Source organism: Pelmatolapia mariae, linkage group LG22, assembly GCF_036321145.2.
Source record: "Pelmatolapia mariae isolate MD_Pm_ZW linkage group LG22, Pm_UMD_F_2, whole genome shotgun sequence".
NCBI classification, from domain to species: domain Eukaryota; kingdom Metazoa; phylum Chordata; class Actinopteri; order Cichliformes; family Cichlidae; genus Pelmatolapia; species Pelmatolapia mariae.
Window position 1 is genome coordinate 20,285,358 of NC_086245.2, and position 13,612 is coordinate 20,298,969.

The 13,612-nt window shown below is 38.4% G+C and overlaps 2 protein-coding genes across 2 annotated transcripts; one reads left to right on the forward strand and one right to left on the reverse strand.

Moving 5' to 3' along the window:
* Nucleotides 1-522: 522 nt before the first annotated feature.
* On the reverse strand, nucleotides 523-9,593 carry klhl7 (kelch-like family member 7). Its single transcript, XM_065471007.1, has 12 exons — nucleotides 9,092-9,593; nucleotides 8,861-8,963; nucleotides 8,240-8,333; nucleotides 8,019-8,143; nucleotides 7,763-7,938; nucleotides 7,493-7,667; nucleotides 6,305-6,447; nucleotides 5,804-6,044; nucleotides 5,380-5,581; nucleotides 5,190-5,287; nucleotides 1,091-1,274; nucleotides 523-688 (listed from the first exon to the last, which is right to left on the reverse strand). The coding sequence occupies exons 1-12, from the start codon at nucleotides 9,218-9,220 to the stop codon at nucleotides 523-525; spliced, it is 1,836 nt and encodes a 611-aa protein (XP_065327079.1). The 5' UTR covers nucleotides 9,221-9,593.
* A 705-nt stretch (nucleotides 9,594-10,298) lies between these two features.
* Nucleotides 10,299-13,128, forward strand: si:ch73-345f18.3 (uncharacterized). Its single transcript, XM_065469563.1, has 4 exons — nucleotides 10,299-10,396; nucleotides 10,731-10,812; nucleotides 10,919-11,137; nucleotides 11,226-13,128. Exons 1-4 carry the CDS (start codon nucleotides 10,343-10,345, stop codon nucleotides 11,621-11,623), a joined length of 753 nt encoding a protein of 250 aa, XP_065325635.1. The 5' UTR covers nucleotides 10,299-10,342; the 3' UTR covers nucleotides 11,624-13,128.
* The last annotated feature ends 484 nt before the right edge of the window (nucleotides 13,129-13,612 follow it).

Consider the following 13,612-nt stretch of genomic DNA (forward strand, 5'->3'; position numbering starts at 1 on the left):
AGCTACATTTATATGTAAATTAAAACATTCAAAGACCAAAGTTAGAAGCAACATTTCTCTCATCCAGAACACAGACCCTGTCTAGGCAACAAGATGCAAACAAAAACTACCCACAGCTCATCACCGAGTCCTGCTGCTCTCTCACTGTTGCTGCCATTCACTGAGCAGTAGGTAGAGACAGGTCAACAGTGTGACAGCAGTATTGTCCGTAGAGTTGTTGGCAGGCACTTTAACGGGCCTTCAGATGAATATCTAAATCCCAAATTTTAAATCCTACTACCTATCCAGAGAATGGATAGATGAAACTAGTGTCCAGCCCAAAGAATTAGGACATAAAATTTTGGAGTGGCCAAAAGGAAACTGCCTACTTCACTGGTTAAAGAACATAACCACTTTATAGCCTAACCCTTACTATGAGCTCCTTTCTGAAAAACAAGCCCAGAGAAATCAGTTCACTGGCTGTCAGAACTGTCGACAAGCATCACAACTCAATATACGAGTACGGTTAAACTACCTCTACTGCTATGACGATGATGAGGCTGAGGAAGATGATGAGGCAGTGGCTGCAGCATGTGGCTGAGAGTCTATGAGGTCCATGTCTTCGTCTTCGTTGACTCCGCAGGTGTCGACCACACAGATCAGGCAGCTCGTGACGGGAAACGCTCGCACCTTGTTGCAAGTCACCCACCTGAGCGATGAAAAAAATCAGAGTATTTTGATTCAGCGTTTAAACAATTGCTACTTATCTGTATAGATTTATAGATAGATTTGTGTTCCTCAGGTGACTGAATTCAACAATGTTTTGTGAAGAAAGCAACTCAAATTGTTTGACAGCATGTTTATGAGTATTTTTTTACTAGTATGATTATTAGCTAATACGCTATTACACCTATTAGCGATATATACCCAGCTATAGTAACCACCAAAAACAATGAAGGAATTAATGAATAAAATAGCAAGACCTGAAAATTTAATGAAAATGTCACTGAAGAAGGTGGTCATGCGGTGTTCACATACTACTGATAAAGACTTCAGCAGTATCTATTTATCAAATTGTATTATTTGGGTAGTATTCAGTTAATAACCCAACCTGTCAGTTTCAGTGTGGTATTCCAGGGCGTGTCCAAGGCGTCCCACTCCTTGGAATCCTGCCAGCACATAGATGATATCACCAACTGCCGCACACTTCACAGTTACACCTCGCCACGGCATAGGTGAAGCGCCACGCCACTCGTTAGTTGCAATATCATAGTATTCAACCGAGTCCAGTCCACCTAGAAACACACACACAGACAGTCGTGCATATGATGGCATATTAGGGCCACTGAAGGTAGGAAACAAAGATTGAGTTACTGAAACAGGGTAAGAAGCTAAAAGGGACCGGTGTGTATTTAAATGAACATTTAACGAAAAAGACTGCTGAAATTGCAAGACAGGCACGCAGCCTGAAAAAACAAAATAAGATACAAGCGACATGGACGAGGAACTGCAAAGTAATGATAAGACTAAATGGCAATCCTGAAGAAGCGAAAGTTGTGATGATAAGAGAACTCAAAGACTTAGAGCAATATAAATAATCAGGAATCTGCTATGGAATCTATTGGAAAAGTGACGATTGGATAATGAACAATGGGTATGGAAAGTGTTTCTGGCCTTATGGCTCAAAAAACAATGGAAAAAACAACAACAAAAACACATAAATGACAAGTTTGGACACAGATTATAGGTTTCCATTCAGAGATATTGAAGAGGAAGACTTTGATTATGAGAAGGACTGTCAAGGAGGTTATTTTGCCACACACGCTGAGAAGATGAACTTCAAAACGTTTAACTATGCAGAGCACAACATGCATGACCCTGAAAGTAACATTGACCCAGATAATCACTTCTACAATAACAATAATAGTACTTGTGAGTACTATACAGATGACCAATTTAATATGAATATTAAAATGGCAAATGCATTGTCGGTCATACATTTCAATAGTAGAAGCCTGTATAAAAATTTTTCTAAAATTACGGAATGTTTAAGTAAGTTAAAAAAGTTTAATATAATTGCAATATCAGAAACATGGCTCGATAATGAGAAAGTTAGTGAAATGGGACTGGAAGGATACGAATTATTTACAATGAACAGGGTGAATAAAAAAGGAGGCGGTGTTGCTTTATATGTAGATAAAGTTTTGAAATGTAGTCTGATTGAATGTATGTCAAGCATCATAGATGACGTAATGGAATGTGTTACTATTGAAATCCATATTGAAAAAGCTAGCAATATAATTATAAGTTGCATCTATAGGACACCAGGATCATGCCTTGAGACATTCAATGAAAAACTTGCTGCTATGTTTAGCAACCTAAATGATAAAAAAGTGCAAATAATTTGTGGTGATTTTAATATAGATTTGCTAAACCCAAACGGACATCAGAAAACAACAGATTTCATCAGTACAATGTATAGTAACTCCCTTTTCCCTGTAATTATAAAACCAAGTAGAATAACAATTGATACAGCTACATTGATAGATAATATATTCACAAATAAAATTGACCATGAAATAGTAGGTGGACTTCTTATAACTGATATAAGCGATCATCTTCCTGTTTTTGCAATTTTTCAAAATTATTTTGGGATTAAAACTAAAAAAAAGAATCAAACATTTGATATGATACGACATAGAACAACAAGAGCCATTGCTGCCCTCCAGGTGGACTTAAAGGAACACAATTGGAATGAGGTTTTTGCAAATGAAGATTCAAGTAGTGCATATGATGCATTCCTATCAACTGTAATTTTACTATATGAAAAACATTGTCCTTTAATGAAAATCACTAGAAAGCATCACAGATCAAATAAGCCATGGATCACAAAGGGGATAGAAGATGCATATAAAATGAAAAATAATCTATATAAGAGATTCATAAAACAGAGGACAAAAGATGCTAAAATAAAGTACAAGTTATATAAAAATAGATTAGTAAATATTATAAGAACAAGTAAGAAAGAATATTACCACACATTATTGGAGCAAAATAGAAGTAACACACAAGAAACATGGAGGATATTAAATAGCATAATCAAAAAGGGCTCAAAAAATAAGAATTATCCAGACTATTTTAAAAAAGATAAAGATATTGTGCTTGATAAAACTAAAGACATTGTAAATGAATTTAATGATTTCTTTGTAAATGTTGGCTTTACTTTAGCAAAAGAAATTCCAGAGTCAAGAAATAATAACAACCTAAATAAACATATTACTCAGAATGTGTCCTCCATGTTTATTGGTGCTGTAACTCATAGAGAAATAATTAACATTGTGAAGACATTTAAAAATAAAAAGTCCACCGACTGTTTTGGTATTGACATGAAATTAGTTAAAAGTATTATAGAATATATAGTGCAACCTTTCGCATACATTTGTAATCTGTCCTTTCGAACTGGTGTGTTTCCCTCACAAATGAAAATAGCAAAAGTTATTCCAATCCATAAAAACGGAGAGAGATGTCAGTTTACCAATTACAGGCCAATATCACTACTCCCACAGTTCTCAAAAATTTTAGGAAAGTTATTTGTTAATAGACTTGATAAATATATAGAGAAGCATAATCTCCTAAGTGATAACCAATATGGCTTTAGAGCGAAAAGGTCCACTTCGATGGCAGTGATGGAACTTGTAGAAGGGATATCTAATGCAATAGATAATAAGGAATATACTGTTGGTGTTTTTATAGACTTACAAAAGGCATTTGATACAATTGATCATTCTATATTAATGAATAAACTAGAGAGATATGGCATACGAGGGATAGCATATAAGTGGATGAAAAGTTACCTGGATGACAGATATCAATATGTTGAAATCAATAATGTAAAATCTAATCAGTTGAAGGTGACTTGTGGTGTTCCTCAGGGCTCTGTGCTGGGCCCTAAATTATTCATATTATATATAAATGACATATGTAGTGTTTCCAAACTGTTAAAATGTGTATTGTTCGCTGATGATACCACTCTGTATTGCTCAGGTAAAGACCTAGAACAGCTTCTGACTACAGCGGAAAAGGAGTTAAATATATTAAAAAACTGGTTTGATGTAAATAAGCTATCATTAAATATAAAGAAAACAAAATTGATTATTTTTGGCACTAGACAAATGAAAAATGTATCTAAAATCAGGGTTAATGGAATTGAAATTGAAAGAGTGTATGAAAATAAATTTCTTGGAGTGATAATTGATGATAAGCTGAGCTGGAAGTCTCATATAAACCATGTGAAAACAAAAATGTCAAAAACCATTGCTATTCTCTACAAAACAAAGCATGTCCTGAACAAAAAATCATCATACACACTTTATTGTTCTCTGTTGCTTCCATATATGACTTATTGTCTGGAGATATGGGGTAATGCATATAAAACAAATACTCTTCCTATTTTCAAGTTACAAAAAAGAGCTATAAGAATTATAAATCAATCAAACTATATAGAACCAACTAACATTTTGTTTATTAATCTGAATACCCTAAAATTTTATGATTTAGTCGAATATAAAATGGCACAGATAATGTATAAAGCACAAAATAACTTGCTTTGCCGCAGTATTCAGAAGCTGTTTAAAGTCAGAGAGAGTCAATATGACTTAAGGGGAACAGATGTCTTTAAAAAAAACAAGATAAGGACAAACATAAAGCAGAGATGTGTTTCTGTTAGAGGAGTTAACCTGTGGAATAGTTATGACAGTGATTTAAAAAGGTGTAGTTCATTTTCCTTGTTTAAAAACATGTTTAAAAATAGAGTATTAGAAAAATATATTAATCAAGAATGAAAAGAGCAAAAATAATAATTCTGAAACTCTTGATTTGTTTTGCTTTGATGTAGTTATCTAAGGTGGAAAGTTTTTTTGTTTGTTTGTTTGTTTGTTTGTTTTTGCTTTGCTTTGTTTTATTCTTTGCTTCGAGCCCTGTGTACAGGAGCTGCATGCAAAAGATTTTTTGTTAAAAGGGTTGGCGTAATAAGCAAATGCTTCAGCCAATACCTTTTGATTAGCCTTGTCTCATGATTTTTTGCTTTGTGGTAATCTTTATTTTGTATTCTGTATTCACTGAGATATTTGAATGCTAATCAATAAAATCAAAATCAAAATCAAAGGGGGAGTGCATGGGCGGTATGAAAATCTGGGGGGACGATGAATTACCTATTGCTCCCTGCCCTCCAACAGCATATATCCTGTTGTTTACAACCACCAGTCCATGGTTCTTCCTGGCCTCTCTCATCCCACATAACTCCCTCCATCTGTGAAAGGTAAAAGTTGAGTGGAGCAGGCCAATGGCACTTTAAATGGACACGTTAAGAAGTGTTGTATGTTACATGTTTGTTTAACTCACTGTTGCGTGTTGGGGTCGTAGACCTCACAGTTGTTGAGTACTCTGCCAGAGACATTGTTCCCCACCGTTCCTCCACAAACATAAATGAGCCCGTTGGCCTCCACGGATCCATGGCTGCAGCGCGCCATCAGCATACTTGTTTTGATCTGCCATGACTCTGTCCTGGTGTCGTAGCATTCGAAAAGGTCCAGGGCTGAGCTGCCTGTAGGCACACGTTGGTGGTCAGTCACCCGTGAAGAAATCATTATCTATGCTTTAACAAGACATCTTTACATTTAAATGTTCCTACATTTTTAGAGAATGTAATAATAGTAGCACAAACCAGCTTACTTTCCACATCCCATGTCTGCATCTCTTTGGGTAGTTGCACAAGATCCCAGAGTCTCTCATTTTTAAATCTTTTCTCCCCTCACTTCATGCTTACCTACTTCTGATCCCCCAGATGTATAGATCTTTCCCTGGGCAGCGCAGGCAGCCAGACTGTCGCGAGGTGTGGGTGGACCCAGCTTGGAGTACCAGCTGTCCTTCAGGACGTTGTAGCAGTCCATACGCTTGATGGGAAAGAGCTGTGAGCCACCCAAAATGTAAACCACATTGTCCCAGAAGACAGCTGTGGCGTCACGGCGCTTTTCAAAGGGGCAGCGGATGTCGGTCCAGCTAGAGTCCTTTATGGAAAACCATAGTAAACATTCACAAATATGATTTCAACAGACCTGACTAAACTCAAGTCTCATAGAGTGTTTTGTGAACCAAAGAACGGATTAGGTGTCTGTAAAATTAAAACCTTTTTAAAAAAAAAACAATCTTATCTTTAGCTTATTAATTATACTGTAATACTCAAAAGCACATATCTGCACTCCCTTTAATTGTTCTTTGGTGTGATTGCCCCTGTGACTATAACTCATTAGCATTTGCAGCCCGGTACCTTCGGGTTAAAGTAGCGGCAGGACTGAGGCTGTGAGCCGCCAAACAGAGCAATGCGGTAGTCGTGCTTCTTGCGTCGTGGCCGACTGCTCTCTCCCAGGTCTTCACGGTCTTCCAGGGAGAGCAGGTGGTAACGCATCCCACCTTGGAGAAAAGCACTGGTTATTTTGTTTTGTGTGTGTGCTCAAGTAAAGCGAGCAGCCCTTTGAGGTAATGAAACACCCAATATGTTATACATCTATCTTTTGCTATTATAATAATGTATGATGTAGATCATTTAGATTAAGAGTCAGCACTTCTACGACTCCAGGGCATGCATAGAATTATCAAGTCTTTCAAGTATTTCACATTTTGTTTTAGAGGGTGTTAATTGGAGTGAATTTATTTTCCACAATTAATCAAAACGCAATAATCCACAATGACAAAGTAAAAGGAAAGAGTTACGAAATTTCCCATTTACTGAAGTATTCAGATCCCGTATTATGAGCTCTGGTGCAATCTACCTGTTAGTGGTTTATACAGTTTAACTCGTCCCTCTACAAGCAATATAATAATTGGACTGGACGCAATTACTAAAGACTCACACCCGTCTGAAAGCAAAGAGGTGAAGTTGAGTTGAACTCTCCGCAGACCTGTGAGACAGGACTGTGCCAAAGTATAGATCTGGGGAAGGATTACAAATATTTTTTAAAGCACTAAAAGCACCTCAGCCATGCTTAAATGGAAGAAATTTGGAATAACTAACAGTCTTCCTGAGTAATGTGAAACAGAGCGTCTTAGTTAAACAGGTGGCTAAGACCTCAAGGGTAGGCCTGCAGGGAGTTCACCAAAAAGCACCAGATAAGTGCAGTGTTTTGAGGAAAGAAGTCACTGAGCAACTAACCTTCTGAACAATTCTGCTGAGAAAAATTAGAGAAACTTCCAAAAGCAAGGGCTCTAAGATAATTCCAAGTAGACTGGACCCAAGGGTGCCGCACGAGAAGTCTAAATACTTACATATAAATGAGATATTACTCCCTTTAATGCATTCATAAAACATCCCTAAAACCTTTTCTTTGCCAGTGTGAACTGCTTGTGCTTTTTTTTTCCATCCACATGAACGAGACAGTTAACTTTGTCTGCTCATTTTGTTCACTTGAAATGTAGAATTTGTACATGCATGCATGTGTTTTTGACTCTTCCTGCTCACCGATGACCATCTTGAGGCACTGTGGATTGTCCTGGATGAGGGGCTCAGCCTGGACAGTCTTGGAGAGGAATGTTTTGGAAACCAGTGGAAAGCGAACGCACCCCAACACCTCCACCATGTACTGCTTTCTGTTACACACATCATACTTCAGCCAGCGCACTGCAGCGTCATAAATCTGAGCACAATGCAACAGAAGAACATGTTAACAAATTTTTGGTGACAGACGTCTTCTTTGGCACAAATATAATTAAAGGATGTATACACGCGTACCTGGGCCTCAGCACGGACGGTGAGTTTGTCCTGGTGCAGCAGATGTGTGAGCTGCGCAACATCCAGTTGCAGGAATTCATCCAATTTATAGACTTCAGTGAAGTGAATCTGAAAAAAATCATCTGCAGCCGCCTTCAGCTCTGGACAGTCCATGCAGTCTGCAAGGGCTGAAATGCCTACAGGAGAACAGAACAAGAGTAAGTAAATATCATGTGTAACGCAAGTGGAAGGTCTGTATTTGTATTTGTGCACTCACCTAGGCAGTTTGTTGCATCAATCTGTCCTTTAAGGAACTCCACACACATCCTCTTCACAGGTTCAATCTGATACTGGTTGGCTGCATCCAGCAGTGACTGGACATTACTGCTGTTCACGGAGATTCTGACACACACACAAACAAAAAACAAACAATCCTCTCTCAATAAGAAATGCTTCTGTTTTTTATGTGTAATAATTAATGTGATACACAATTCTTACCTTGCAGTGTAGATAAATTCAATCAGCAGCTCAATAATCTCAGGCTCAGCACTCCTGAGCTCCACCTCGTGGGACATTGACTCCATCATTCTGGCTAGAAGTAAAAAAAAATATAACAGACACAAATATAACAAGTGTACTAGCACTACATGACAACATCACTGTCAGTGTGTCAAGATGGGAAGCAGTAATAAATAGATTATGCATAAAAATACATAGTAATCGTTATAGGGGTGGTCATAAACTTTCAGCTTTTGTGCCATCTTTATTGAGAAAAGCGCAATCAATGTAATTACTTAAATAGACTAATTCCTATGTTTGCCTTTATTAGATTAGGAGTGGGCAGATGACACTAAGTAAAATATTCCGTTTTTTCTGCAGTGAGGACACAGCCTTTGGGGTGTGGAGGTGCAATACATGCTCTCCTGGCATCTACTTTTACATATAAATTTCTTTCCTTTTGCTCATTCAACTTTTAAAAGCTAAAAACAGGAATCCACAATTCTGATTATTTATGCAACATATATCTGCATCTACTACCTTCTAAAATATAATAAGAAATCACACTCATGCTCCCTCAATATGCCGCCATTGGTCTTGGTTTGTGTTTGTCAGACTTACTGGTGAACATGAGGCTAAAGAAGTGGCTGGCAGCAGCAAGCACCACTCGGTGGGCAGGGAAGTGCTTTCCCTGAACCACCAAGGTCACATCACAGAGAGTACCCTGCAAAGAACACGCAGTAATCAGGTGTCAGAACAGAGGAAATGCCTAATGTAAAGCCCTCTTAAAGATATTCAGCCTGGTACTTTTGGTTCGTCTTCCCTCTCTCTCTCCCGCACACACACTCACACCTGTTTTCTCAAATTGTTCATGACTCCCATGATGCTGGACAGTTGCCTGTACTCCTCTTTGGTGGCACACTTTCTCTCGCCCTTCTTTTTTGAGCTTGACGCCTTCTCTGGAGAAGCCATCCCCGTCATGTCAGTCTGACTACTTGACGGAAAACGAAGGAAAAAATGAAGGATTTTGGCACCAACGCTAACGGTATGACTACGGCGTACAGCTGTAGTCTCTTTGTTGTCGATTAGCTACAGGCAGTTTGCCTGCAAACCCCGACAGCAGCTTGTTGTGAATGTATGAATTTAAAGGCCGACAACTTCAAGGCGGCTTCTACGTATGGATAAATTAATTTGTCTGCCAGGGGTTAAAAAACAAAACAAATAAGCACAACGTGTTAGCTTAATTGTTCATTCATGTAGCTAGAACTCAATTTTTTCTGGTTGTTGTGATGCTCTTCTTCTGCTTCTTTTTTTCCCGTCTTTTTCGCCTTCTTCTGTGGTCTGCACAGAATGTCGTAATGCTGCCCCCTGTAGCCTGGACAAAAATATTACAACTCTGAGACCAAGATGAGTTGTGAAATAAGCCCAGCAGTTCCTTTTGGTTTTCATAAACAGCAGGTGTGAATAAAACATAAAAGTTTCTCTATAGCTCTATAGTACAGTTAGGATACAGCTAATTTCACCTGGAGGAATAATATGTCAGTGTCTCTGGGTAACTGTAGAAAAGGCTGTTTCTTACAGTCATCGGTGTCTCCAGAATAGGTGGGACGAAGCCTATATAGGTTATAATAGGTTGTGGACTAATCATAATATAGGGGTTTTTTTTAGTCAGGGTGTTTGTTTACTGCACTAGTTATTGCTCTGGTTGGACTTTAGCCTGTACCTTCATGTTCAGGCCTTCTGGTCCTCGAGCTCTCCCGAAAAATATGAAAATTTAACATCCAGTTACTGAATTAAGGACATTTTTTATAACTGTATATTTCTGCGAACTCTGTTATTCAGAACAAAACTGTAGTTATATATCCCTCTCGGACAGGCATATCAGACCGAGCTGAAGCACAGCTTTGCATGCCGCGCTGTAATAGCTCACCTGTCGTTGCACCTGTTGAATTCTTATCTGTACAGTAATGTAAAATACAAAACCAGGAAGCTTTTCTTTCCTCGACTCTCATGACGCTGACGTCACGGGGAATGCGGACTACAATCGCCTTGTTAGAAATAAGTGACCTGAAAACAAACTGAGAGGCCACAGAGCTGCAGAAAATGTTCCGTTTATGCTGTTGCTGTTTCTCTGGCGATAACTCCAACAACAATGAGGTATGTGTTTATGCGCTGCACTGGGTTTTATGGTGTCTTTATAAGAACGTAAAGTGGCTTCCTTAGAGTTTAGCAAGGAAACTATACAGCTTCGCTCGATTTTTCCAAGTAAAATGATGGGATCCTCTTAACTGCTGTAATGTAGCATTACTGGGTCTTCCCCTAATAATCTACTTTTGTTGGGGATTTGAAACATAATTATTATAATATTGAAGCTGAGTTTATGATCACATCATTGCACTGGTACACGTGATCAAATATGCCTAATATTTGTGGCACAAGAAGAAGAAAAGAAAAAACACTATGTAAATAAAACCAACTTTCGCTGTTTCAGAGACGGCCTCTCTTGGATTCCCGACGCTCTGAAGTCAATAGTGCTGAATCCGCCAGGCTGAGCCGTTCATCAGCACACAGCGGCAAGTCATCTCAGTTTTTTTTTTTTTTTTTAATAACTATAAAAATGATCCACCTGTTTTTCTTGCTGTGTTACTCGTGCTTTCTTTTTTCTTTTTTTCTACTCAGATGCACAGACTGTGAGACGGATTGGACGGCTGGTGATGAGGCGAGTGTGCGTGCCAGAGCTGGATCAGAGGTTTTTGGAGATGGCTGAGACCTTCAACAAGCAGCAGGAAGGCTACGAGGCCATGGTGCAGCATATAAGAAACCTCCAGCAGAGCTGTGACTGTGCCCATGATGACACCCTTGCTTTTGCTCAGTGTTTGGGGAAGATTAGAGAGCAAGGTGAGTGACACATACTTTTTAACACAAGCTACATGGTAGCTGATGCCTCACCCCCTCCCCCATTTAAAAAAAAGTCATGTACTTCCAGAACCAACATACCAGGTCTCTCTTAAGATGAAGGGCTACGACTTCTTCCTCAGGGTGTTTCCTGTGTGGTCTGAGGGTGCAGGTGAGGGGAAACCGCTTCCTCCACGTCTGCAGAGGGCTCAGAACGAAATGAAGGGTGCTTCTGACAGCGCCAGGATCACCATTTCAAAGGGGACCACCCTTCAAGAGCTTATCGGCTGGTTGCTCCGTAGCCATGATAAAATGGCTGAGCAAGTGAAGAAGGCAGCAGAAACTTACCAAGAACAAGGGAGACTTAGTGAGAACCTGGAGGAGAACATGAGGGAAGTGAGGAGGGCCAAAGAGTTGTCTCAAGGATACAGACAACAGGCCACGGCAGTTCTCACTGAAGCTGCACAGATAGCAGGGGCTCATCTGTAGTGCACATACCTTTCTAAAAGTTTTGTTTTAACCGACAACAATGCAGAAGTACAGCATTTCCATGGGTTATACTCTTGAGGTGGTTTGTAACAACTGAAATGCTACAAAAGCTGTCCATCTTGTTCTCATTTTTCGCAAACAAATGGACAGCCTTGTGAACATGTACTTGTCTGTCAAATACACCTTGACTAATCTCCATTAATATCCCCACCAATCGTATCAAGACTGTCATATCTCCTTTTATTATTTGATTATAATAGAAACGTATTCTAACACTTTAAATAGGCCTTCGTGTTTGCATAGCGAACATAAAGGGGACCTATCATTCTTTTCTGTTTTTTTATTTTGTGTCATTACATTCTGCATATGTATTGTTAGAGTGGTAGATGCTCATACTTAACCTGGCTTAAGGTTCTAATAATGAACTCTGCATGTGTGTAACTGTATAAAAGCCAAAAGCTCAAGCTTCAAACTGCGTTAAATACTCCATTTCAGAAATTGTTTTTCTAGATTTAGCTTTGTATGATCCATAAGAGAGGATATATCCCTAATATGGTCATAGCTCTGCCCACCTGCTGTCCCAAACTTTTGTTTGGTAGGAAAGTCAAAGTCAAATGTATTTATATAGCACATTTAAAACAACAACTGTTGACCAAGGTGCTGTACATTTAAGATAAACAAAAGATATAAAAACATAAGAAGACAAGTCAATTAGAAAATACAAACCCAATTTCCAAAAAGTTGGGACTCTGTATAAAATATGTAAAATTCATGACAGAATACAGAAAACACATCAAATGTTTGAACTGAGAAAGTGTGCCATTAAAAAAAATTATTTGATAGCAGCAAAACATCTAAAAAAATAGAGCAGGGGAAATAAAATGCTAGAAAAGTAAGTGGCACTAAAAATAAAGAGATAGAGGAATATTTTGCAACTTATTAAGTTCAGTGGCAACAGAAATTGTTCTACAAATTGTGGAACAATGTCAGAATGATGTTCTTCAATGTAAATTGTGAAGACTTTGAATATCTCTGTGTATCTACAGTGCATAATACCATCAAAGGTTTCAGAGAATCTTGACAAATCTCTGTGCACAAGAGACAGCTGAAAATCTGAATGCACGGGATTAAACGCACAGTCCTGTCATGGAAATCACTACATGGGCTCATGAAACACTTCTAGAAATTATTGTCTGTAAACATGCGTTGCCGTGTCATTCACAAATTTAAGTTAAAGGCGTATCATGCAAAGACGAAGCCATATGTGGACATGATCAAAAAACCCTGCTGTCTTCCCTGAGGCACTTAACCTGGACTGAAGCAATGTGGTCAGACAAATCAAATCAAAAACAGGGAAGCCCCATCCTCTGGACTAAAGAGACAATTGTTACCAGTGCTCAGTTCAAAAGTCTGCATCTCTGGTGGTATGAGGATGTAGGCAGAAATCTGTGCCATCAGAAACTGAATTTGAATAAGTTAAATTTGAATTTGAATTGTAACTTGAATAAAAGCTTTTGAAAACTGAATTTGAATTAGTCTAATTTGAAATTGAATTTATGGTTTGAAAATGATCATCACTAAATTGAAATTGAATTTTATATATTGAAAATGAATTCATTTGCTTCGAAACTGCATTTTATCCTTTAAAAATTCAGCTCTCGAATAATTTCAGTTTCACTCTCACCATTCAGTTTCAGTTCTACAATTCAATTTCAGTTCCAAAATTCAGTTTTTTGGAACTTACTTCCGGTTCCGGTTCAAGAGTAAACGAGCGCAGATTAATAGAACTACGTTTTACCAGCGGACCGAAAGTGTTACTGACGGGAATCTACAGCGTCTTGAGCTGAATTAAGACTTCAGAAGTCATTCGTCATGTCGAATGACCAGCGGATAAACTCTCAGGTTGGTAATAAATGTATTACGTGTATAAGAACAAGCGTCATGTTAACAATTGATAGCCGTACAGTAACTTTTATGCTTATTGTAGCT